The sequence below is a fragment of the Lepidochelys kempii genome, chromosome 2 (genome assembly GCF_965140265.1).
Source record: "Lepidochelys kempii isolate rLepKem1 chromosome 2, rLepKem1.hap2, whole genome shotgun sequence".
NCBI classification, from domain to species: domain Eukaryota; kingdom Metazoa; phylum Chordata; order Testudines; family Cheloniidae; genus Lepidochelys; species Lepidochelys kempii.
The window spans coordinates 60,530,000-60,555,376 of NC_133257.1; the positions used below are offsets into that span (position 1 = coordinate 60,530,000).

Genomic DNA, 25,377 nt, shown 5'->3' on the forward strand with positions numbered 1-25,377 from the left:
ATGACTCTTTAGCACATGAATGCTGTTTTCCCTTTTTATGCTGACTTCCATTCAAACAGTTGGAGGTCCTGAGCCATCTTATATCACAGCATTTTCAAGCTCAATTTAATAAATAAGTTTAACAAATCACGTTATACCTTGCTTCCATTTTAAAACGGAGTTAGATCAACACATCAAAATGTCAGTGACCTAATTTATTTCTTTCCTTTCAATCTTACAGCCCCTCACAGTAAGAGTGGTAAACAAGAAGTCAGAGAAGATTGTATTGAGAAAACTGTGGCATTATTTGGAGTGTTCCTTCAAAATGATTGAGTAAATTAAATATTTAATTTACAGTCAGGTTTTCACCTGCATCTCCCATTTAAACCTTGAAATGCTAGCCTGACAAGTACCTTAAAGGACAAACAGGATACAGAATGGTGTGTCCTGGAGTTTCCAGAGGATAAGTAGGAATTTAAGAGAGTCAGTCTGTAATCTTAGCCATATGCATGTGTCTTCCCATAAGGTTGGGGAGGAGGAGAGGGAATTGTGTCCAATTTGATGATTTAAAGTCATTGCTCGAATCCCGTCAGAATGCTCCAGGACACTGTTCTGGCACTTTTTTGGGGAGCCAGAACAGCAACTCGGCTTTTCTGGTACTTGTGTTCTGCCACTTCTCGAGTGCAGCACTCACCCGTTGTTTAAAGTTGAGATTTGTTCTCCTCTATAGATTATAGTTTAATGGATCCTGTATTTATGGGTGCAGTATATTTGTATTTACAGGATTAGAAAATGAAAAAAGTATCTTTGAGATAGCACAGATAAAAAATAGTCTTAGAAAAAAACCCTAATTGAATGTTTTAATATTAGGCTGGGGGGTAGGGTGTCAAAACTTATGTACTGGGCCACCTTCACCCCTGTGTAACCCAAATCACTGACTCTTTGGTATTCTCCAATTACTAACTGTTACTGCTAAAAGTGAGTGAAACAAAGGAATTGGTATGCACTGTTGCCAAATCTCACAATGTTATTGAAATCTCACTTTATCTGGAGTTTTATGTAAAGCCCCAATCCCTGGAGGCTTCTGATTCAGAATGTTAGCTTTATTTTTAAAAAACAGCCCTTACATTTCTGAAGAAAAGGTTGGAAATGCCAAAAAAGGTCAAAAAACAAAAGGCAAATAAAACTCCCCAATATATTATTGTATATTAATATATTATTGTTCAAAAATCTCATGACTTCTGAATCTCTCGTGATTTTGGGGTCTTACTCATTATGTTTTGAAAACGTTGGGTTAGCAATACGACTATTACATCTCATATGCATAAAACTGCATTTGAAATTAGACATTTTCATTGTAAACATATCAGACCAATTTCAAGTCTCTAGATTGTAAATGTACTTGGCCACGTTATTCTCTGATGTAAGCTAAAACAAGGCACTTGAATTGCCTCTGGAATACAAGGACAGGCAGAGGGGCCCCATGCTGGTAGCAAGTATACTGGAAGGCGGTTGCAACTGCAACCCTGCAATTCGTATTCCATAAAGCTGAGGATCTGGAGCTAGCAGTGCACTCCCGAAGTGGAAGGTTCTGCCCCAGGAGAGGATGAAGCAAAATACTAACAGCTGATTCAACTCATTCTTCTGGGCAACCAGCAGGACATTCTCAGAGTCCGGGCTGCATTTCAAGCTACTCTTTCCTAGTGGAACCTAGTGATATCAGTGGTTCAAATACCATCTGCCCTTTCTAAAATGTAAATAGCACCCAGAATGCAGCAGCCCTCACTGGAGGAGCCAGAGAACCCATGCATGAACTAATCATACTTCCAGGAACCCTTTTGGGCAGTGCTGGCCCTAGCCTTTGCAACGCTGTCTGTGAAATAACATGAACGGAGATGTGCAATTAGTGTTTGTCTATTACCCACCCATTGCCTATAATTACCCATTACCCCACTATTATTAAAATTGCTATTTAACCTGAGTGTCTCACACATTTAAGATGTAGCTATGAATAAATATTGAAAATATTTTCAAATAATTTAATTACCTTTAGTAAACATATCCAGGGCTACACATTTCAGGAAAGGATGCAACTTGATTTTAAATAACTAATTAAAAGAACAGTTTTCTAATACAGCACTCTTTAAATAGTGTATCTTGAATTCTAAAAATGCTTTAAAACTGAGTGAGTTTTTTATGTTCCCCTGTTATATTGAGCAGGGTCCTTTGTGGAATCCTAAAACTATGATAGCCAACATGCTCAGGCTCATCCCTCTTCCTGTGAAGTTGTGTTTACTGCTTCTTTATGAAAATTAAACCAGGCAGGAGAGGTTTTATAGTGCTGCAGAGACATAGAGCAGCTTTAGGGATAATACTGTTTTATGTTTAATACTGTTACTGTACAATGTTAGAGGGTGACTCCTGTAGTTCAAAGGTCAGACTAGATGATCATAATGGTCCCTTTTGGCCTTAAATCTATTGATCTGTGAATCACAACACCTCTCCTTCAGTTTCTTTCTGTGCACACTCTGCCTGCTGCCTCTTTGCTTTCAGGGTCAGCTTTGCTCCTGCTCTTACTGGGGGAAAAAAAAAAAACTTCTTGCAGGGGCTAGAAAAGGGTTTATCTCACCAACAAAACAGTAAAACTAACTATACACAAAGTAATTACACTGAATAAAGAGGAAAGATATGTAAATTAATCTGTTTTAATTATAGTAATTTTAGGAATTTGCAACAAGGTGAGTGAGGTCATATCTTTTATTGGAACAACTTCTGTTAGTGAGAGAGACAAACTTTGGTGACCTGAAGAGCTCTGTGTAGCTCAAAAGCTTGTCTCTCTCTCGCCAAACAGAAGTTAGTCCAACAAAAGATATTACTTTACCCACCTTGTCTCTCTAATATCCTGGGACCAGCACAGTTACAACTACATTGCATAAAAAAAATTAATGTAATTTTCAAAGTGATGGTTTCTCTTTATTTTTTTCCACTTTACATATTTTACTCAGAAACATATGATAAAGCAGATGCAATAATGTAAAGATGTGAAACAGTTTGCACGACTGAAAAGTAGACAAGGATTAAAACAAAATTTCAGAATGTTCTAAATAAGCAGTTAAGTACAGTAACAAATTAACTCCATTTTTGCTGAAATTTATTTAACAAATCAGTATCTCAGTAATGTCACCAATACATTGCTTCCCATTAAATGGTGATTTTCACACTGAAACATAACATTTCAAAATATTGCATGTTTTGAGGCAAAAAGAGGTCTTCATCAAGATGAAATATAAGTTTCTTTAGATACTTCCTCAAAAATAAAAAAAAGTGTGTGGAATAATGAATTCTCTTTCACTCAAAATGCTTCTGTTCTTCAACAAAAAAAGTGACATTTCACAGGTTTATGACAGGCAAAACAATTATGACTGGCTCACTCATTTCAATACAAACTATTCACATTGTCAGGGTTCTAATAGCAGGTCTTTTGTTTTTACATTTAACAACTACTACTGGACACAGTTCTAGATATGTGTAAAAAGTAAGAGTAAAGGTCCAAGTCCTGAAATGCTTATAAGCACATGCTTAACGTAATTAACAGGATTACTTGAGTTTAGAATGCATGTTACCATTAAAAAGATCAGTGCCAAAACACACAAGAGGTGTGAGTAAACACCGTCATTTGTAGATAGCAGCCCAATATCCCACATGACTCCTTGGCAATATCCATCATGCTTCGCTGAAACCCCTGTCTTGGAAAAGTCTCTCCATCACTTTAAGTGGCCAGAATTGAGGAGCTCATCTTATACTGCAGGCAACTGTGAACTTAGTTTTCATGTTGTTTTTCTGGCATGTGCATACCTAATCAGATTTGGGGCCAAAGAATACTCCTAAAGATTTTCACAAACAGTATAATTAACTTAAATTTTATAGGAGCTACCCAAAAATATGACCTCAAATCAAAAATACTTATACTTCTCGGAAATATTTAGCTTTAGATATCCTATTAAATTATCGCTGTAGACCAAATTAAGCAAAATAAGATGTACAGCTCAATAGCTTTTATGTGGCCTGAGCTAAACCCCATTAAAGTCAATGGGAGACTTTCCGCTGATGCCAGTGGACTTTCGATCAGGTCCATAACATATACGAGCCCTGTCAATGGCCCTTAGGTACCCAACTCCCCACTGAACTAAATAAGAGTTAAGCATACGTGCAAGGACTGCAAAATTGAACTCTCACTGCCTAAAACTACATAAAAATCTGCCTGTTTGCACTATTCATTAGGTACACAATATCTCTTACCTTCTCAAGTTCATCAGAAATAGCAATGCCTGAAAACAAAGCAGATTTTAAAAAGCAATTTGAGAAACATTCTTTGTGGAAATGTATTTTGTTACAGTAAGTAAAACAAATTTTAATCTTGAAACTTGCATAATTCTCTTCTTGCAAATGCAGTCTGTTATATTATGTTCCATTAGTGAACTTGACCAAAAGCAATGTACTATAATTTTCTTCAGGTGCAATATAATCAAACTGAGCTTTCAAACAATTATGAAACTCTGGAAATTTGTAAAAAGAAAAGGAGTACTTGTGGCACCTTAGAGACTAACAAATTTATTTGCTCAAATAAATTTGTTAGTCTCTAAGGTGTCACAAGTACTCCTTTTCTTTCTGGAAATTTGTGGCTGTGATAATGGACTGGCGAAAAGCTAAAATTTGCTTCTATTTGTTTTCTAAAATTAAAAAAGCAATTTAATATTTCTAGTCTGAGCACATTATGATTCAAATCCTGCTTTGACCAACAAACATCCACACAGCATATGCATTGTATCTGCCTGCCATCAAAAGGCAACATAAGCCTGACTCTGCTCTACTTTGCACTTGCAGGAATAACTCCATGAAAGTCAATGGAATTAAACCTGTTAGAAGAGAATTAAGTCCAGTGTCTTGCAGGGAAGATCACGCTACTAGATAGGGCAGCTCTTCCAAATCCTGAGGAAGTACAACATGGCACCTAATATTCTGATGACTTACACTTTCGGCTGATAGCAACATATACAGTTGCCTGCTTGAGGCTTCACTATGTCCCATTTATATCATATCTGTGTGCATATGGTGTAGGCTGCAGTGTGTTAGACGTGCATAGCTGCCAGTACAACCCCATGTGCTATGAAAAGGATGCTGCTCATCCTGCCTCACTATGTCATATGCAACACCATCCTGCACCCTTTTCTCCTGGCATTCCACTGAACCCGTAGAGTGATTTTGCTCTAAACCTCAGCCAAAACTTTTGGGGGATGTATCACTTGATGATTACCTGTTCTGTTCATTCCATCTGGGACACCTGGCATTGGCTGCTGTTGGAAGATAGGATACTGGGCTAGATGGACCTTTGGTCTGACCCAGTAGGGCCATTCTTATGTTCTTATGACTGTCATCTAAGACTTATAAAGTGATCCTGCTCTCCAGTATAGGACAGCTCATTTTATAAGCTATGCATTATACATCTAGGAGCAGATTTGAGAGCTAAAATTGTTCTTTATCTTTGTAAATTTACCCTGGGGTTAGCTCAGTCTAAACTTATTTCCAATAATACTGCACACAGTTAACAGCATGTTATTTTTATACCATAGGTGTATGATTTTTTACTTTATTGATAAATTTTCAAATATACCAACATGTTGCTACTTTTCATTTTAGATGGCTTACTTTTACTGATTTGTTTTTAAAACATAGTGAAATACAAACAGAACTATAATTAACATTTTAGGACCTGATCAATACATGTTAATGGAACATTTTTTCAGTCATTCAGTGTTTACAAATTAAATTCAACAAAATGCACTTTGTCTATCCCCACAGCAATTAATCTGTTTTCAATACCTTAAGGCTTTTATTTAGTACATAACTACACTACTGTCCATATAGTACGTGGAGCAGGAACTTGTCCCAGTTCGAGTAACATATGCCATGAAATCCATTGTTCCTCCCTTCATTCTCACCCCCGAGTTGTGTGGGTGTATGCAAGTGAAACCAGCTGCCCAGAAGTAAAGAGTGAAAATGAAATGTAGCTGTCTCTTCACCATGCACAGCTCTGTAAACCTAAGTAAGGATTTCCAAAAACCAGCTCTCCATAGCATTTGATTTTTTCTGGAAAACTAAAGCTAATCCAGATATTATGATCTATCCATTCAGACACTCTACATCTTCTCAGCAACTTTCAATGATTTTTTAAACCAGCTTTTTTGCCCTGTGAGCAGTCCCCTATTCTCCTGCTCCACATGTCCAGTCACTAATGTTGGGTCTCTTGAGCCAGAAAGCAACGCAGATGGACTTCTTTTCATTGTCAAAAGCAATCACAAAAGAAGCAGAATCATTACAAAGCCCAGGATGACTCTATGCCTAGGAGGCAGTGCTGGTGCTAGCCTATTTGGGGCCATAAACAGGAATATTGTTGCACCCTGACAACACATACTAACAACTAACAGGGGGCCCCCTTGAGCTGTGTGGGGCCCTAAGCAATTGCTTAATCTGCTTATGCCTAGCACCGAGGAGGGTAAAGTAAACAAGAAGCAGAAGGGCTCCGTACCTGCCTAAGAAGGGGTTACGTTCTGCCTGAGGAGGGGTTATGTTGCAAGACCCTAGGGAAGAGCTCATTCTTAAGCAGGAAAAGAAGAGACCATGGCAGGAGTATAAGGAAGGAGGAGCCACATGGAAGTCAACGTAACTTGGCTCCTGTCCAATGTCCTAGAATCCTGAAGATAACAATATACACCAACGTTAGGATTCAAAGGGTTAATGGCAAGAGCATTTCTCCATCCAGATTTACTTCTTAAGGAATTTTCCTTGAGTTTAAATTCAGGGAACTAGAAATGACAAATGTGAAAATGATAACATACCCTGATGTTCCCATTATGCCAAAAGGAAATCATTCTATACTACAAATGGTCAGGTTTTCTGTTTGCAGGATTCCTTCCCACAGGATACTTACTGATTTATTATTTCATTATAAATATGCTTATAGGCCCTAATCAGGGATGAAGGTCCCACGGTACCACGCCCTGAACATTAAGTAGGAAAAGTTACACATGTACCACAGCTGATGATATCATAAGAAATAAACACAGAACAAAAAAAGCAGAATTTTAGGGATTCATATATTTGTAATCACAGGGCCAGATCCTGAAGTCCTGTCTCATACCTACATCACTCCCTCCCTATGGCAATACAGGAAAACAAGAGAGGGATTTCAATGAGGACTTCTTCACAGAGATCCTCCCACATAGCTTTTTTCATGCATCTTCAAAAGGGGCAATGTGGACAACCCTCAAAGCTGGCAGATCCCCCAGGATCCAAAGGATTCCAGGGCCATCTGAACTGATGCTGGGCCCCAGTGACTTCTTCTAACTCCCTAATAGCAGAGCTTGATTGAAGTGTTGCTAGCAGAGACTTCCAGTGGCTATGGGTGCTCCCTGGACAGGGTGAATCATAACCACCAAACAACTGTATCTGAGTTACCACAGTTACTTCCTTAACTGTTGGCAAATACTGACTTTTTGTTGTTAAAGCAGGTTATTTTCAAAGTAATTTATTTATTTGAAAATGACACAGTCAATTTAAAAACCACACTTCTGTTCATACCATTTACTCACTATTGTTGCAATTAAGTCATAAAATTCTGAAAACTGATAAAATTAGAGCAAAAAACGTCACTCCATTTTCATTACCTTGTGCATTTGACACCATTTTCCTTGTACAGCCTATCAAATTCCATTGTTTGTGTGAATTTTTTTTAATACAGCACAGAGGAGAGAACACACATTTTAAAAAATAGAAAAATATGACTGTAAAACAAAAGATTGTCAAGTAGACAAAGGGATAAACCTGGTATATGAAACTATTTTAAATTCATTTATTGTAACTGGTTACATTTCAAGTTGATGGTGTCAGTTTAAAACAGAATTATTTGTAAATATGAAATCTAAACACATACTGTTAAGCTGAAATCAAACGATTATCACTTAATTCTGGTCTTTCAGACTCTGACCTCTGAATACGATTTAATTTAATATAATCTAATCTAAAAACTAACAGAATTTTATGTTAAAGATTCTGAAATATCTTGTCTTCTGACATGGTACAATGCCAGATGTTTCAAAGGGAATGAACAGAACATGGCAATTAACAAGTGATCCATCCAGGGTCGTCCAGCCCCAGCTTCTGGCAGTCAGAGGTTTAATGACACCTGGACCATGGAATTGCATCCCTGGCCATCTTGGCTAATAGCCATTGATAGACCTATATTCCATGAATTAATCTAATTCTTTTTGGAACCCTCTTCTACCTTTACCTTTGGGGACCATTGAATTAAAAATACAATTGTGTATGTGTTATTGTGAACTGTATGTAACTTCTTTAGGAGACTGCCTAATGCAACACCTGGAAAGTATTAGGAACTCCAAAGCCCTTTTGGGGACAATACATGTGAAGTGTATATCCTAGAAAGTACTTGGAAGGAAGGAAATGCAAATCCAAAGGCATATTCAAAGGTGTCTCACAGGTATTTGTTGCATTCCTTCCCACTCCCAGTTGAGCCCTGTGTATGCTGTAGAGGGGCTAGCAATGTGCCTGTGTGTAACAGGGTGAACTTACCCCAACCCTTTCCTATGCAGTGTGGGGTAAGTGAGCTGAGACAGCCCCATCCCTATGCCCCTACTGGTTATGCCCTATATGCAGTACCAGTATAAGAGTGAGCAGCTCAGCTAAGTGGGGGCTCACTACCAGAGAGGAAGGATGTCCGCTGCAGACTCCAGCCTTAGAGTCGTCGCAGCCCCCGACTGCAGAAGCCAGAGGCGCTGAGACCCTGGCAGACTGCTGCACTGGGCAGCACAGCATGGGGAGGAGGTGACCAGCCCTCTCTGAAGAAAGAAGTGGTTCGGGACTATTTAGAAAAGCTGGATGAGCACAAGTCCATGGGGTCGGATGCGCTGCATCCGAGAGTGCTAAAGGAGTTGGCAGATGTGATTGCAGAGCCATTGGCCATTATCTTTGAAAACTCATGGCGATTGGGGGAGGTCCCGGATGACTGGAAAAAGGCTAATGTAGTGCCCATCTTTAAAAAAGGGAAGGAGAAGGATCCTGGGAACTACAGGCCTGTCAGCCTCACCTCAGTCCCTGGAAAAATCATGGAGCAGGTCCTCAAGGAATCAATTCTGAAGCACTTAGAGGAGAGGAAAGGAATCAGGAACAGTCAGCATGGATTCACCAAGGGCAAGTCATGCCTGACTAATCTAATTGCCTTCTACGATGAGATAACTGGCTCTCTGGATGAGGGGAAAGCAGTGGACGTGTTGTTCCTTGACTTTAGCAAAGCTTTTGACACGGTCTCCCACAGTATTCTTGCCAGTAAGTTAAAGAAGTGTGGGCTGGATGAATGGACGATAAGGTGGATAGAAAGCTGGCTAGATTGTCGGGCTTAATGGGTAGCGATCAATGGCTCCATGTCTAGTTGGCAGCCGGTATCAAGTGGAGTGCCCCAAGGGTTGGTCCTCAGGCTGGTTTTGTTCAATATCTTCGTTAATGATCTGGAGGATGCTGTGGATTGCACCCTCAGCAAGTTGGCAGATGACACTAAACTGGGAGGAGAAGTAGATATGTTGGAGGGTAGAACTAGGATACAAAGGGCCCTAGACAAATTAGAGGATTGGACCAAAAGAAATCTGATGAGGTTCAACAAGGACAAGTGCAGAGTCCCGCACTTAGGACGGAAGAATCCAATGCACCGCTACAGACTAAGGACCAAATGGCTAGGCAGCAGTTCTGCAGAGAAGGACCTAGGGATTACAGGGGACAAGAAGCTAGATATGAGTCAACAGTGTGCCCTTGTTGCCAAGAAGGCCAATGGCATTTTGGGATGTATAAGTAGGGGCATTGCCAGCAGATCGAGGAACGTGATCGTTCCCCTCTATTCAACATTGGTGAGGCCTCATCTGGGAGTACTGTGTCCAGTTTTGGGCTCCACACTACAAGAAGGATGTGGAAAAATTGGAAAACGTGCAGCGGAGGGCAACAAAAACGATTAGGGGACTGGAACACATGAGTTATGAGGAGAGGCTGAGGGAACTAGGATTGTTCAGTCTGCGGCAGAGAAGAATGAGGGGGGATTTGATAGCTGCTTTCAACTACCTGAAAGGGGGTTCCAAAGAGGATGGATCTAGACTGTTCTCAGTGGTAGCAGATGACGGAACAAGGAGTAATGGTCTCAAGTTGCAGTAGAGGAGGTTTAGGTTGGATATTAGGAAAAACTTTTTCACTAGGAGGGTGGTGAAACACTGGAATGCGTTACCTAGGGAGGTGGTGGAATCTCCTTCCTTAGAAGTTTTTAAGGTCAGGCTTGACAAAGCCCTGGCTGGGATGATTTAGTTGAGGATTGGTCCTGGTCTGAGCAGGGGACTCGATGACTTCCTGAGGTCCCTTCCAACCCTGATATTCTATGATTCTGTGATGCCCCAATACCTGTGGACACCACAGGGAGTTCGAAGCCACCAGGAACAACCCAGGCAGAGGAACCCAATAGTCGCCCAGACCACAGAGTCATGGTAGGAAGTAGCCCAGGGCTACCCTTATAGACCCATACTTGACGGGACCCGCCCAGGCAGCTTATTGCAACCTTGACCACTGAGAAGCACTAGACTATGAAAAGGTGAAGGAGGCTATACTTGATCACACAGGCATCAGCCCTGAGACATACCAAACAGTGTTTCCGTTGAGAGTGGTACCCTTTGGGGGCTATATGAAGAGCAGTGGCCCAGCACCTCACGGATTACGCCTGGCTGTGGCTGAAACTGGACAAGCAGTCCAGAACCCAGGTAGCAGAAGCCATAGTCCTGGAGCAGTTCACTCAAATCCTCCCAGCCGGGGGGAAGTTTACTTGGTGGCCAAAAGTGGAGAGCCACGGGACTGAAAACCAGAAGAGTTGAGGGAAAGGGATCAACCAGCTGGGGGAAGCCCATGCCTGACAAAGTCCGGAGGATCCCAATGCCTGTCTGAGGCTCCGGCCAACCACCTAGGCACAACTCAGTGGCCGCTTGCCACCCGAGTCTCATCCCAATGGGATGAAGACCCTTGGGTGGGGTTCGGGTTGCTGAAAATGGACTCTCTGGCCACAGGGACCTGAGACAGTTATGAGCATGGCCAAGACAGGCATTTCCAAAGGGATTGACCCTACATGGATTGCAATTATAGACAAGCCTGGGTAGCCAGTCCACAGGCCCAGAAGATGACCCCAGAGAAGCTTGGGGTCCCTGTGCATGTAAATTGGACACCCTTGGTGGCTCTCATTGGCTCCAGACGTAGTCAGACCCTCATCCAGAGCGAGCTAGTCCCAACCCTTGAACCAAACGGGTCCCAAATACACCTACAGTGCATCCACCATGAAATCAGGTCTTTTGCTTGCTTTTACCCTATACTATACAGATTTCACAGGGGAGATCAGCATTTCTCAAATTGGGGGTCCAGACCCAAAAGGGAGTGAGTGAGTGTGGGTGGGGGTGTGTGTGTGTGTGTGTGTAAACAAGGTTATTTTAGAGGGGTCATGGTATTGCCACCTTTACTTCTGTGCTGCCTTCAGAGCTGGGCAACCAGAGGGCAGCTTTTGGCCGGGCACCCAGCTCTGATGGCAGCACTCCGCCAGCAGCAGTGCAGAAGTAAAGAGTGGCAATACCACGCCTTGCCATCCTTACTTCTGCGTTGCTACCTTCAGAGTTGGGTGGCCAGACGGTGGTGGATGCTGACTGAGGGCCCAGCTTTGCAAGCAGCAGCACAGATGTAAGGGTGCCAATACTATACCATTAATTCCTTACTTCTGGGCTGCTGCTGACGGCAGCGCTGCCTTCAGAGCTGGGCTCCCGACCAGCAGCTGTCACTCTCCAGCTGCCCAGCTCTGAAGGCAGCGCCACCAGCAGCAGCAGCGCAGAAGTAGGGGTTGTGGTACTGCTACCTTCTTACAATAACCTTGTGAACCCTCCCTCTCCCCGCGTTAATAACCCCTTTTAGGGTCAGGACCCTACAATTACAACAGCGGTGACATTTCAGATTTAAATAGCTGAAATCATGAAATTTACAATTTTTAAAAATCCTATGGCTGTGAAATTGACCAAAATGGACTGTGAATTTGGTAGGGCCCTAAGAATGAGATAAGCCACCCTGTTACATGCACCCTCCAACTCCTTTACATCTAGAATACTGGTCAATTGTTTGTCATGATTTTCTTTTATCTCAGCATAGATTAATATACTGCCCATAAATATACCACCTCTTTGTCCTCCAAGTTGTTCTCTCATTTTCTGTTGTGGATTGGAGATTTCTTTGTGATGTCAAATGGCAATCTGTAGTAACAGTACTGTGAGAGTGAAGAAATAAATGTGTTCATTGTGTCAGTGTCTGGAGGCAGGGTCCTCTGCCTAAAACTGACTTCCAGCATGAAGTAATGAATAGAGGTTGATTCCATTCAATCTAGGAATAATATCTTCCATAGTAAAGAAAGCAAATTTGTCTTTAGGCAGATTTCTCTAACTTTGATATGCTGAGCCATAAGTGCACTTTCAAAATATTTTTAAAGGAGAAAGTTAGAAAGGGTATAAATTATTAATAATCCCTAGCTCTTATATATAGTCATCATTTGTACTAGAGTATAATTCATACTGCTCTATTGTAATAAAACCAAATATCATTAACACACCATATAGTGTATTTTAATTTTCATTCACTCTTTGACTACAACCTTTCACGGAGCAATGTTTAGCATTTGGTGTCAAAAATTTAACAGCAACAAGTTCATTTTCACAAACACTAGGGGAATATATAAGCTTAGTCTAGCCTAAAACAAGGCATCAAAAACCCTGTATTGCTAAACCTCCTCTCTGATGAATGGCACACCAGTTAATGGACTTATATGTAATAAGAAAATGTAATATATTTAAATGTATGTAATGAAAAACATAAACCAGCAAGTTAGTTGAGTGAAAATGACTCTCACAAAACTAAGGGAGATCTATCATCATCTGCCCTCATTGGGACTCATTTTGAATTAAAATATGGAAAGAGAACATAATGTGTGTAATTTATTAGTTCAGCCCAGATCCTTTCCTTTTTGTAATCACTTCTGTATATGCGCACCCCCTCAAACTCATGCCTAGTAAGTTGCTGTGTACACCATATTCTAGGAAAAGATATACGACTTGTAATATAGAGGAGCATTCATTAAGAGTGAATGTAAATATACTGTTGCATTTTCCTAATCAGCCAGAAGACAGCTATAGAGTTCCCAAGAGCCAATTTTTCTCCTGTTCAGTAAAGCGTTCTGATTTTCATGCACCAGGGCTCCGTCCAAAATCTGAGAGTAATAGTTCCAGTGTTAACAGAATAACCTGATCAACCGCTCTGACAGGGAAGTGATATGAAATCTCAGATTCAGAGCCTGAAAAGAAAGAATAGACTTCGCAATTTTGTTTAATTTACTAGAGTCTTATATGTTCCATTGAGTCACTTCACCCACAAGACATTACCACAATTTTATTTTCCCCAGTAAGAATCCAATAACCTTAAGACACTTTGAATTGAAAGTCTGACACTATGTGTCTCTGTTCCTTTTATTATTAATCACAATTATTTTTTGTGTTTCTATACTTCCATCTTGAATGATACTCAAGTGCTTTACAAACTATAACCATGCACCACCACTGAAAGTGCAAATGCAGCGATTTGCCAGTGTATAGTATGCTGTCCAGCAAGGTGGGAGGGAGACATTTTGGATAAATCACATTCCTGAGAAAAGTGCTTTAATCTTACTGAGCAGACAGGACCATCTTTAAGTGTCCAGTCCAAAAGATGAGTTTGAGAAATAAAATTAATTAAGTCCCCAAAGAAAGAATTCTTGTCTAACTATTCTGGAGATTGGTCCTGCAGCCACTGTATGTGCCAATTTCCAAAGAGCCATCACAGAATCCATGGATTTCAGGGCAGATCTGCACCTGAGTAGGTTAGATCAAACTGTTGCTAACCTACACCAGCTGGCAACAATCCAGAAATAACACCCCTTACACCAGGGTTGGGAGGTGGGGTCGCCCAGGAGCCATATTCTGATTTCCTGGCTCTGTACCAGCACTCCCACACAAGGAAAATTCCTATTCTGCAAAGGGCTGTAACTCAAAAATGAATGTGGTCCAGTAACTTATAGTAGGTTAGAATAAAATGCCAAATAGTAAAGGTAAAGGTAATTAAAAATTTAAAGAGCGTAGGAAAAGGATACTTACAACTGAGGCCACAGTTATCTCAGTGTAAGGAAAGCCCTAATTTAAGAACTGAATAGAAATAATTATGTGCAGATTCCTCCTTTTTCAATCTTAGCAAATATCATTTTCTTTTATTACTCATACATCACACTAAAAGTAAACAGATTCTATAAGCAAAGGCATTATATCACGTAGCAGCTGCAGTATTGAGATAGCTTTATCTTCTTTACAGGTTTGACTGAACTTATCTAAAAATGTCAATCTCAAATTAAATCACAAACATTGATCTCAAGCAAGAACAACATGATTGGAAAGTTCAGGTTGAACAGAAAAAAGGAGAAACCATCCCAGAATACTGATGGCTAGTACTGTAGTTCAGGTTTCAGAGTAACAGCCGTGTTAGTCTGTATTCGCAAAAGAAAAGGAGTACTTGGTTAGTCTCTAAGGTGCCACAAGTACTCCTTTTCTTTTTACTGTAGTTCAATTAGCAGACCACAGTACACTGGCATTTAGGACAAGATGTGTAACTGATCGTGGGTAAGTCACCTTTAATGACTACAGCATGTTTCAGACCAACAACTGTACCTCACTTAAAGAAGTGCTACATCTTAAGCATGTAACCAGTGTGACATTACTGAAAAATCTAGCTGCATTCCACACAATTGTGTGTTTTCAGTTAGACGGTCAGAAATATCTGGTTTTAATGGGCATATTCAATGTTCTCTCAGAGGCATTTGGTGCATTACTTCCCACTCTCAGATGTGCACTGTGTATGCTGTAGAGAGGATAATGATGTGTCTGTGAAATCTCTCTCTCTTGCATTTCAGAGTGTTCTCGGGGTATTTAAGTAGTTCATGACACATACTCCCAACACAGCAGGAACACATGTGCACATCAGCTCTTCCCTGGGAGAGGTATCGGGAAGCACTGCGTCCTCACTGTTGATGACTATCTTCTCTAGAGTCACCCCCTGCTTTGGGAATGTTGGTCAGTATGGATAAGGTATCTGTGGAGTTTATTATTAATTATTATTAAAGCACAGCCTCTAAATCTGGATCCCAGGCATTATGGAACTGTTTCTTACTTCTGTCCCCCATATACACATCAGACAACTGGCCCCGCCCTGCACTCTTTCCTATTTACCTCTACAGCACAGCAGGTAGCTGGGAAAGAGCAAAGAGTAGTCGTTGCCACACAGCACCAGTGGCTTCCTACAGCAGCTTCAGATTTCTTTCTTCCTCATTCATGGCTAATACCCATAGTGATTTGTAGGATAGAAGGGGACAGGGATCTGTGTTGCTTCTCCTTCCAAAAGCCAGACAAGACCTTCACTCTTAGGACACACCTGCATCAAACCGCATAAACTTCTGGAAAGCTTTGACTTTTGGGGCCATAAAGAACTGCGCTATGGAACATCCTATATGAGTTTCCATGAGGACATGTGGTTCCCAACACCCTCAGCCCTTAAGTTATCACTCTTTAAAATAAGTCAGCTTTCACACATTGGCAATTTGCTTTCTCCCTAGTTAAGACTTGGCGTAGTTCAACTGTTGGACTGGCACTACTGGTCCAATTAACTGGTTAATTGATTGTTAAAATTATTAGTTTTTCCTGTGATTATATTTAAGTTCTAGAATTCTAGACACATTGGGTTAATTTGTTTTTCCACCATAATGGCAAACCCCAGGGAAAAGAATCAATTTAAGACCTGCCTTTTTTGTGGGGGAAATATATCTGCAGTAGCACCCCCTCCCCCCAAAAAACTCGGATGTCTTTTACTAATGGACAATAAATGCTCCATTTGCCTTGGTTTTACCTCTTGGCCCCATCAGGACAAAATTTTCTTTGTAGCCCACCGTTTACACCTTCTCTAAAAAAAATTACTTTTTTTCCAGTTTAAACCGATATTGTTTACAATTCTTAATCTAGTTTATGTAAGTAAGTGATTGTTTATTGGGATAAAAGCCATGAAATGGCTTGTTTTCTTTAATTAAAAGTTTTATTTTAAGTGAACAGTGTCCCTGATCTCCCTTTCACTTACCCAGTGTAACTTTGTTGACTTCAGTGGAGTTACTCCTAAATGACACCAGTGTAAAAGAAATACCACCACCTTTAGTACATATTTATAATATATTCGTAAGTTCAATATTCTACAGTCACATTAAAAAATTAAAAGCAACTTACTCCGAGAGAGATTCTCAAGGGCTTTCCCCAGCTTCTTACTTTCCTGAAGAATATGATTTAATTCATCAAACTCATGGCTCTCCGGTTTTGTCCGCCAGTCCCATTTAGGATGCTCTATTGACCTTGGCACTAAAGTAAAATTATATATAAAGATTAGATTTCATAATTCAGAAAGCTACAGTAGCAATAAGCTGTGCAATGAGTCTACAAGATCAAGAATGCTCATAATGTTGAAGTCAGTTTTCCCCTTCCTATAACACTAACTGGATATATTTTTATTTCAGTTAGTGGGGAAGTTCCAAAGGAGAGGGGGAGGGAAGGGTCCTGAGGCAGGATTTCCAAATGACCTTTGTTACCAAATCAACTAACTACCAGGAACAGCTAACACTGAATTCTCAGACCAAAAAAAACCCAACAATGTACACATTGGTCTGCAAGTGAAACCACTACACGGTAAATGAAACGTGTGCCTATTGGCCAATAAAATGAAAGACGACAAAATGGAAATAAAGAACTACTATTTCTGTTTTTATTATTAGTTTTACCATAAACAAAACATGTTTTATTTATATAAATACTCCTGCCATTGTCTCAATTCAGTATACGCAAAAGCAAAAGAAATAATTGCATCCGATGAAGTGAGCTGTAGCTCATGAAAGCTTATGCTCAAATAAATTGGTTAGTCTCTAAGGTGCCACAAGTACTCCTTTTCTTTTTGCGAATACAGACTAACACGGCTGCTACTCTGAAACTGAACAAAATAGGTCTCTATTACATACCAGGTAAAAGGCTTTGTAAGCATATGAGCTTTTACTCTGTTCCCTTAGGGCTTCTTGGGAAGCATACTCTTCTGTTGAGTCTGCATTACAACACCCAAGAGATTTTATCTTAAGAGAACATTAGCTCAACTCTAAAGATGACCTCAACTGCTATGCCAGAGGCTAGAAAGCTCCCTCATGTCAAAAGCTATGTAAGTGGATTGCTGCATTCTGCATCAAGCTGCAACTCCCGAGTTAATACACACTGCAGTAACACTATATGGAAGTGACAAAATTCTGGGTGATGCTAGTAACATTCCTTTCAAAAAGAAATAGCCAATGTCACTGCCCCCCATTCAAATGAAAATAATTTATAAAAAAATAAGAACATGACTACTGCTTCACCTCATTTAAACAGCTTTGACATCTTCCTTTTTGATTTCACTAACTCTCAACTCCCTTTATTTACAAACTACATCTGCACCAAATACATAAAAACAATTTACAGACTTCTATATCTTGTGCAGCATAAACTGGCACTTGAAATGATATGGAATTGCTGGGTTCCTGGTTAAAAAGAGTTATTCAAACCGATGAACATAAAGAAAGCTAAGGAGTACTTGTGGCACCTTAGAGACTAACACATTTATTTGAGCATAAGCTTTCATGAGCTACAGCTCACTTCATTGGATCTAATTCTTTCCTCACTATGAGGATGTAGCTCATTAGTGTCAATACGAATCACATGCATAACAATTAAAGACCTTTTTATATTTGTTTGTGTTGCTTTAGTCATCCTTTTAATTACTGCATTTATTTTAGTGCTCTCCCATTCCCTATATTAGGATTTTTTAATGTTTATTAAAAGTCTTATTTTTATACTACTCTGAATAACTGTCTTCCTTATTAGCCCTAACCAGAATCGATTTTTCCTCAGATGCACTGCAGAAAAAATAGAAATACTGATTATTTCCCACAGATTCTAGAATAGAAAGCAAAAGTCCATTGTCTTTTCTGAAGTTAGAAATCACGTGTTGCTTCTTCTACTAATTTCCCTCTTAAGCATTTATTAACTTTTGATATTACAATAAATTAGCAGAAGAAACTAGATCATCCATGCCTTTGAATTTGGGTCTTGGCTTATTTTTCCACAATTAGGTAGTCTCTTGTACAGGTTTCACTGCATATCATTTCTATTAGTTTCTGTTCACTTCTCACTTCAGATTTAGTATAGCCCCTTAGTAATATTCCTACCCTTCTCCTGTTTATGCTTAATCATTCATCAAAATGTTTCCGTATTTTAAATCCCCATCATATTACCTGAATCAGCCTTGTGTGTTATTCAGATCTATAAACAATCTTTACCTTGAAAGGATGAACCTAAAATTTATGACATTCATAGCATTTTCGTATGGAAGTCAGTTAGCTGTTCCCTTTTATAAAGTTGAGATTTCATATCAGAAATCTTTCATTCTACATCTCAGAAAGCTGCCCCTTTGCCACCAGCTTCCATTCTCTCTCTCTCTCTCTCTCCCCCTCCCTCTCCCCCCCTTTTCCCTCCCAACATCTACAACAGACACATCCAGTCTCTTAGTTAAACCTTTGTTCCTATAAAGAATAATCAGTTTTCTATAGGGAGATTATTTTGTTTTTTAAAGAGACACAACTGTCTTTTCAAAGATCAGACTTGCTGGTGAATCAGACCATTGGCTCATTAAACCTTCTAGCAATAGTTTGGGGAATGCAACTCCCACCACCATAAGGCATGTGCACACACACCCATGGTGGAGGTGGAAAATTCCTAGGCAATCATTGAGACACTCTGTGGCAGCCAGTTTATGCTTGAAGTGAGGTAGCATATACTTCTTAGTGTGCATAACTAAAGACATCATTATTGGTCATAAAATTAGCCATCCCCTTATTAAAGCCAACAACATCTATCTTTTAGTTCCCTGTGGCAAAAAGTGCTAACATGATCCCTGGATGTATAACAGAGGAACACTAAGCAGGAATAAGGAGATATTACATCTGCATAGGACATTGGTGAGATCACTGCTGAAATGCAGTCTCTACACTTTCGAAAGGATGTTAAGGAGACGGTTTAGAGCATAGGTACTGGAACTAGCAGTGTGAGGGGTGCTGCAGCACCCCCTTTTTGAAGTGGTTTCCATCATATACAGGGTTTACAGTTTGGTTCAATGGCTCTCAGCACCCCCACTTTCAAAACTGTTCCAGTATCCCCTGGTTCAGAGAAGAGCTATAGGCATGATTTGTCATCTGAAAAAAACTAGTCCTTACTATGATGTTAAAGGAGCTCAACCTATTTAGTTTATCAAATAAAAGATTAAGAGGCAAATTGATCACAGTCTTTGATACAAGCATTCTATAAACATAAATAGATAACATTTAATCTAGCAGTCAAAATTTCAGTTGGAAATAAGAAAATTTTTAAGCAGCAGGAATAATTAATCATTGGAAAAAGCTTATTGGGAAATGTTGTAAATTCTCCATCAATTGGAGCTTTTAAATCACGAAAACGTAAACTGCCATTCAACCACAAGTTATGGTCTTGATGTGGGAATCACTGAGTGAAATTATATGGCCTAAATTACACAAGAAGTCAGACTAGGTAAAGATAAAAAAAAATTAAGGACAAAGACTCAATGAGCTGTAATATTCAATTGATTTAATCACTTTGAAACTTATTTTGGGACTATAAATATTATAAAACAGAATTTTTCTCCAAGTGAAGATTAAGATGCTGGGACACGATGATGTACTATCATGATTTATTAAAGCGGAAGTAACAAAAGAACTATGAGCACAGTTGAGAGGATAGAATAAATCAAGGATTAAATATTTCAGGCAGACAAACAATTGATGCAGTGGCTTTCAGAAGTCTTGGTTACTCTGGGACTTAAACTTACTACAGAAATCATTTCTGAAAGAGTTACAGAAGGAAGGAGTTTCTGTAGTTAGTCTACTAGTATGGCTTTTATGGCACACAGTATATGCGAATCTCATTTCAGATGCAGTTTTTAAAAGGTGTGGGAGAAATTTCAGACCTCCAATATGGATAACATAAAATCATAAAAAGACCTTTTCATTACTTGAGCTAAGATACCATTCCAGAACCTGGACTTTATACTTCATAATATTGAATCCCCATCACCAGTTTTAAGATTTGTAGAGTCCTGGAAGAGGGCATAAATATTTCAGAGTAAAATACAGGAATTCAGCACAAATATTGTTGGAAAGATCACCAGATGGGTAAAATAAGGACTGAAATCTGTAGTGGTAGATGTGGTAATTCTTTAAAAGTCTATTAAAAATATTGACAGGTTTCAGAGTAACAGCCGTGTTAGTCTGTATTCGCAAAAAGAAAAGAAAAGGAGTACTTGTGGCACCTTAGAGACTAACCAATTTATTAGAGCATAAGCTTTCGTGAGCTACAGCTCACTTCCTCAGATGCATATCGTGGAAACTGCAGCAGGCTTTATATATACACAGAGAATATGAAACAATACCTCCTCCCACCCCACTGTCCTGCTGGTAATAGCTTATCTAAAGTGATCATCAGGTGGGCCACCTGATGATCACTTTAGATAAGCTATTACCAGCAGGACAGTGGGGTGGGAGGAGGTATTGTTTCATATTCTCTGTGTATATATAAAGCCTGCTGCAGTTTCCACGATATGCATCTGAGGAAGTGAGCTGTAGCTCACGAAAGCTTATGCTCTAATAAATTGGTTAGTCTCTAAGGTGCCACAAGTACTCCTTTTCTTTTCTTTTTATTAAAAATATTATTAGCTATATCAGCTGGCCTACTGTCTTTAATTAAGGTCTACCGTCAGCCCATCCTCTTGGGGCACCCTGCATTATTCCTGGTCCTTGAAGCATCAAGATGGCAAGGCCTGTGACTGTCTCCCTCTCAATCTCTACAGCCAGCAGTCTTTGAGGCACAGCAATCTTCTTCCTGTTCACCACCCTTTCCTGTGGCAGGTTCTCTCTTTTTAAGCATCTCCACCCTGGCAGAGCAAGCTTTACAGGTGTGCCTTGTTAGAGCTGAATGAGGGTATGCCCCTTCACAACATCTATGGAACTGCACACAGTGAAACTTTTAGAAAGTACTGTGGCTATTCATGTTATGTACCTTTCTTCTCTGCAATGGGAAAGGAAGTACCAGTTTTGATTATTCTGAGTCAAGATAGATGGACTTCTGATGTGTATTTCTATTCCTCTTGTTTGCAGTGGGGCTCCATCTTTATAATGCACTGAGCATTAAATCAAGTGGGCATTCCAGTGGTGGAGATTAGGCGACTAGCAGATTAATGGCTCAGAGAGGCCACCTTGCTGCTTATGTTGTATATCCCTAGGAAAATTGTAAAAAATCAGCTCTAGTGAGCACATCTTGTGTATAAACCTAAATATTCAGTTTCCACCAACTCCTTTCCCTACATTCATATTGAGATTGCAACAACTCTAGTACCACTGAGTTTCCTGTGGCAGATGCCTAAACAAATCCAGGGGGTGCCCAGAACACCACTTGGTTTCCCAATACTGATGACTCCTTAGGGTCTGTCAGCCTGATGTATGGCTGGGTTATGTGGCAGCAAGAGGCTAGAGCATTCCTCACATCTAAATAGCTGAGGATCAGAATTAGGCCCCATTATTTTTTTCTGAAGTAGGAATCATACAATGACAGTGAACATGAAGTGCTCTGCCTAACTGTACATTTCTGCTCTTAGACAAACTTTAAACTAGTAATTTCTTTTTCTTTGTATACTTTTTTCTTCTGAATTCTCACTCCTGATAGGGATAGTATTAATGTAGCTATGTTTATATTGATGGGCCTAAATTTACAATGTTATATACACATTTATAACCAGCTTTTTTCTCAATAGTGACCTAGTAGGAGTGCATCCTAGTCCCCCAAATACAGCTGGATGGCTTCATTGTGTTTTTGATCTTGGGAAATGTTGTGATTTATGAAGCATCTGTTTTACTTGTATGAAAACTTAGATTTCATTAAGTTCAAAATAAGTTTATTTAATATTTGGTACCATACATGTGTGCATTGGCACTATTATACTTCATTAAAATTCCTTTATCACCATTTACCTTACAAGTCATTGTCAATACTCTTGTTCCTTTCCCTTAACATATAATTAGGTTTTCCCAGCAAGTCTCAAAATAGTCCTCCTATTTCCCAGCACTACTTGTGTCTAAAACCAGATGTGTTTTCAATGAGTTGTTTGCATTTATTGATTTCACTGAAGAAACTACCTACATCTGCTATTATTAGCATTAAGAATATAGAGAATAGGTTTTGTGTATGTGTTGGCAATTGAAACATCAATCAAAATCAACATTTTAAAACATAAAACAGTACATAACATTCAAACTTATTTTTTTCTAAATTAATCCTATTCATATACGGTAGCACAATACTACTAACAGTCTATGGTGTGTATTAAAATATAACGAGAACTGAAGTCTATTACGACGTGTATCCAACCATTTCAACTGAAGGACAGCCCTGTTTTGCATTTTATTTCAACCCTGAGTACAATCGGATGGTTGTATTAATTAATAAAACATTGAAATTTGCTTACATGACTTGGATTCCAGTGATGGTGGAGAAATGTTGGACACAGCGAGGTCACTCTTTGACTTTTTAGGTTTCTTTGCATTTACCTGCCAGGGTTTATCATAACTTCTACAATCTCTTCTTGTTCCTTTGTTTTCTGTCGCAAAAATAAAATTTCAGGTGATTACATTTGCATGGTCACTTTTCAAGGTTATGTTACATGATAAACCCAGTTTGACAAGGCACCTCCTTCACCTTGTTAGCCTCAGCGTTTCTCTCTCTGGCGGTGGAGGCCTGGAGTGCAGCAATCCTACTGCAGGGGTTTTTAATTCTTTGCTTTGGTTTATTTTTTCAATATTTACACTGTGGGCCTCAGGGTAGGCCCAAGCAGTTCTTTTAAGCAAAAAAAAAATCAAACTCACAACACAAAATAAATGTTTTCCCGCCTCCACCCCAGATCATTGTCTTATTATGCTGGCTTCTGGTTGCCAGTCCTTCTCCAAACAAGAGTTAACATGACTGTTTCCCCTATAAGGAGGGGAGCAGCCTCCCGTCTGGGAGAAACCTTTTCTCCCTGTTGTCCCTACCCTACTGCAGCTACTGCGCCCCTCCTGTCTGTGTGTCTCTCTCTCCCACCAGAAGAGGTGTTTCTAAAGGTCACTGGCAGCCCTTAATTGGTCTCTAATTAACCTGAGAACCTCTTTTCAGTTCATAGGGGAAAGGGCCTTCTCCATTCTATGGCTGATAAACCAGCCTCCCACTACTCTCTCATAGAGAGGATGTTGGCTCAGGGAGTTCTCTGCGACTGTGGGGCCTATTTCTGATTCTCCCTCTGTTCACACATTTGGGCAGAGCTCCTCTGGGATGTGTCCGCTGGCTCCTTGACATCTTCAAGGAGCAGTGGGCGCTGTTTGGGGTTTTCTGCTCAGTGTCCCCTTCAGGTTCCCTACTTTTGACCCTCACACCCTTTGACCCTGTCCTTTTTTTCCTTCTGTTGTCCCCTCTGTATTTATTTGAGTCCCAGGCTCAGTGGATTCTCCTATAGCTGGGGAAGGGTCCTTTAGCCATGGGCGGCTTGCACAAATCCACTTCTCCGGAACCCAACAGGACCACTCTCTCATAGCTGTCAGGTCTGACTTTGTCACACCGGATAAAAATATACCCAGTAGATCCAGGCAACCCAAAGTATCAGTCTAGGACCATAAGGCCAGCTGCTCTTCCTCTTCCCCTTGCTGAATTATGCCAAACACAATTTCAGATCCTGGCACAAGAATATACAAACTACTGCTTGCTTTCTTTCACATTTAACTTGAGAAATTTATGGACATGCCTTTGAGTAAAAATGCAGGGGATGATCCTTAGCTGTGACCATGAAGCCTCAACACAGTTGAGAAGTGGGGTGAGGAAAACGGAAACAAAACGGAAAGCCTCCTTTGCACTCCTCCAATACTAGGGCTACTTTCTGACGGGCCGGAAAACAAGCACAAACTGGAGCAATGAGAAGGCTGCTCCAGCTTGCACTGGCTGGATATTGCAGCCAGGAATCACTAGGGTGGAGGAATGCCCATACCTACAGGCCATGCCCTGTGTGCCAGTCACAAGCCTGTGGGAGGCACAGAAGTCCTTACAGCAGATCTACACCACCTAAATATCCCCTTTGCGTGGAAGAGCATGCTGTGACCAGTTAAGTCACTTTAGGTCAACTTTGTGCCAGTGGAGGGCAGGAGCTGGCATATATTATACAGGTATGGAGTTTAAATTAAGTCTTGTTTTGAATATCCTTCTTTTTTGATGTATTTAAAACAATCCCTGTTTTGAGACTATTCCTCAGAGTGTTAATGGAAATAGTTATTTAGCATTTATTTATATGTTCCAACTTTATAGCTAACATTCAGCTCGGTCTCCTTCATTAATGAGGGCTTTACACCTGCCAGTTAATTCCCAAAAAAAACAAAATGTACTTAAGTTACAGTCACACTTTCTAAGTGTAATTCAAGGGAAGAGCTACCATTAAACACAAGCATTACAAAAATTAATGGACAGATTCTGGTAGCCTTAATCATATTACTGTATGGCACTATTTGAAAAGTGTATGGAAATCAATTGCACTTTAAAGTTACATAAATAATGGGCATCAACAAGCTGCCAAACCTATTCCACATCAGAGGTCAGAGCTCATCTGCTTCCTGTCAGACTCCCCTCTCCCTGGTCCCTTTCAGACCCCTCCATGTTCTACCCCAACTTCCAGTGGTTCTGAAAAAAAGTTAAGTGCTTATACTCAAAACTGTAAACGCCAATTGCATTTAATAAAATGTATTCGCCACACAATTAAAAATTAACCACTATGCATCTGATGGAGGCCTGCTATGTTCCGACAGATTTTCAGTCAACTTTTGTCACAAAACCAAAATTTTAAAAAACACTTTTATGGATGAATATGTACCAAAATCTACTGGCTTATCAATGTGGGGGTTGCTATTGCAAATGTTTTAAAATCTCAAAACACAAAATTTGTCACACAGGGATTCATGCAATAGTAAGAGCTTCTTCCGGCAAAGTGCTGAGGTGAAGGGTGGTT

The 25,377-nt window shown here is 40.0% G+C and overlaps 1 protein-coding gene across 15 annotated transcripts in view; it reads right to left on the reverse strand.

Moving 5' to 3' along the window:
• Positions 1 to 25,377, reverse strand: part of C2H8orf34 (chromosome 2 C8orf34 homolog) — a 394,188-nt gene that overhangs the window by 324,935 nt on the left and 43,876 nt on the right. For all 15 annotated transcript variants that reach the window (XR_012157172.1, XR_012157171.1, XM_073330923.1 and 12 more), the window contains exons 3-5: positions 22,825 to 22,956; positions 16,452 to 16,580; positions 4,279 to 4,307 (exon numbers count right to left, since the gene is read on the reverse strand). Coding sequence is in view for 13 of the 15 variants with exons in the window: in XM_073330923.1 (XP_073187024.1) it covers positions 4,279 to 4,307; positions 16,452 to 16,580; positions 22,825 to 22,956 (290 nt within the window). In the remaining 2 variants the exon portion in view is untranslated. The remainder of the gene's footprint in view (positions 1 to 4,278; positions 4,308 to 16,451; positions 16,581 to 22,824; positions 22,957 to 25,377) is intronic.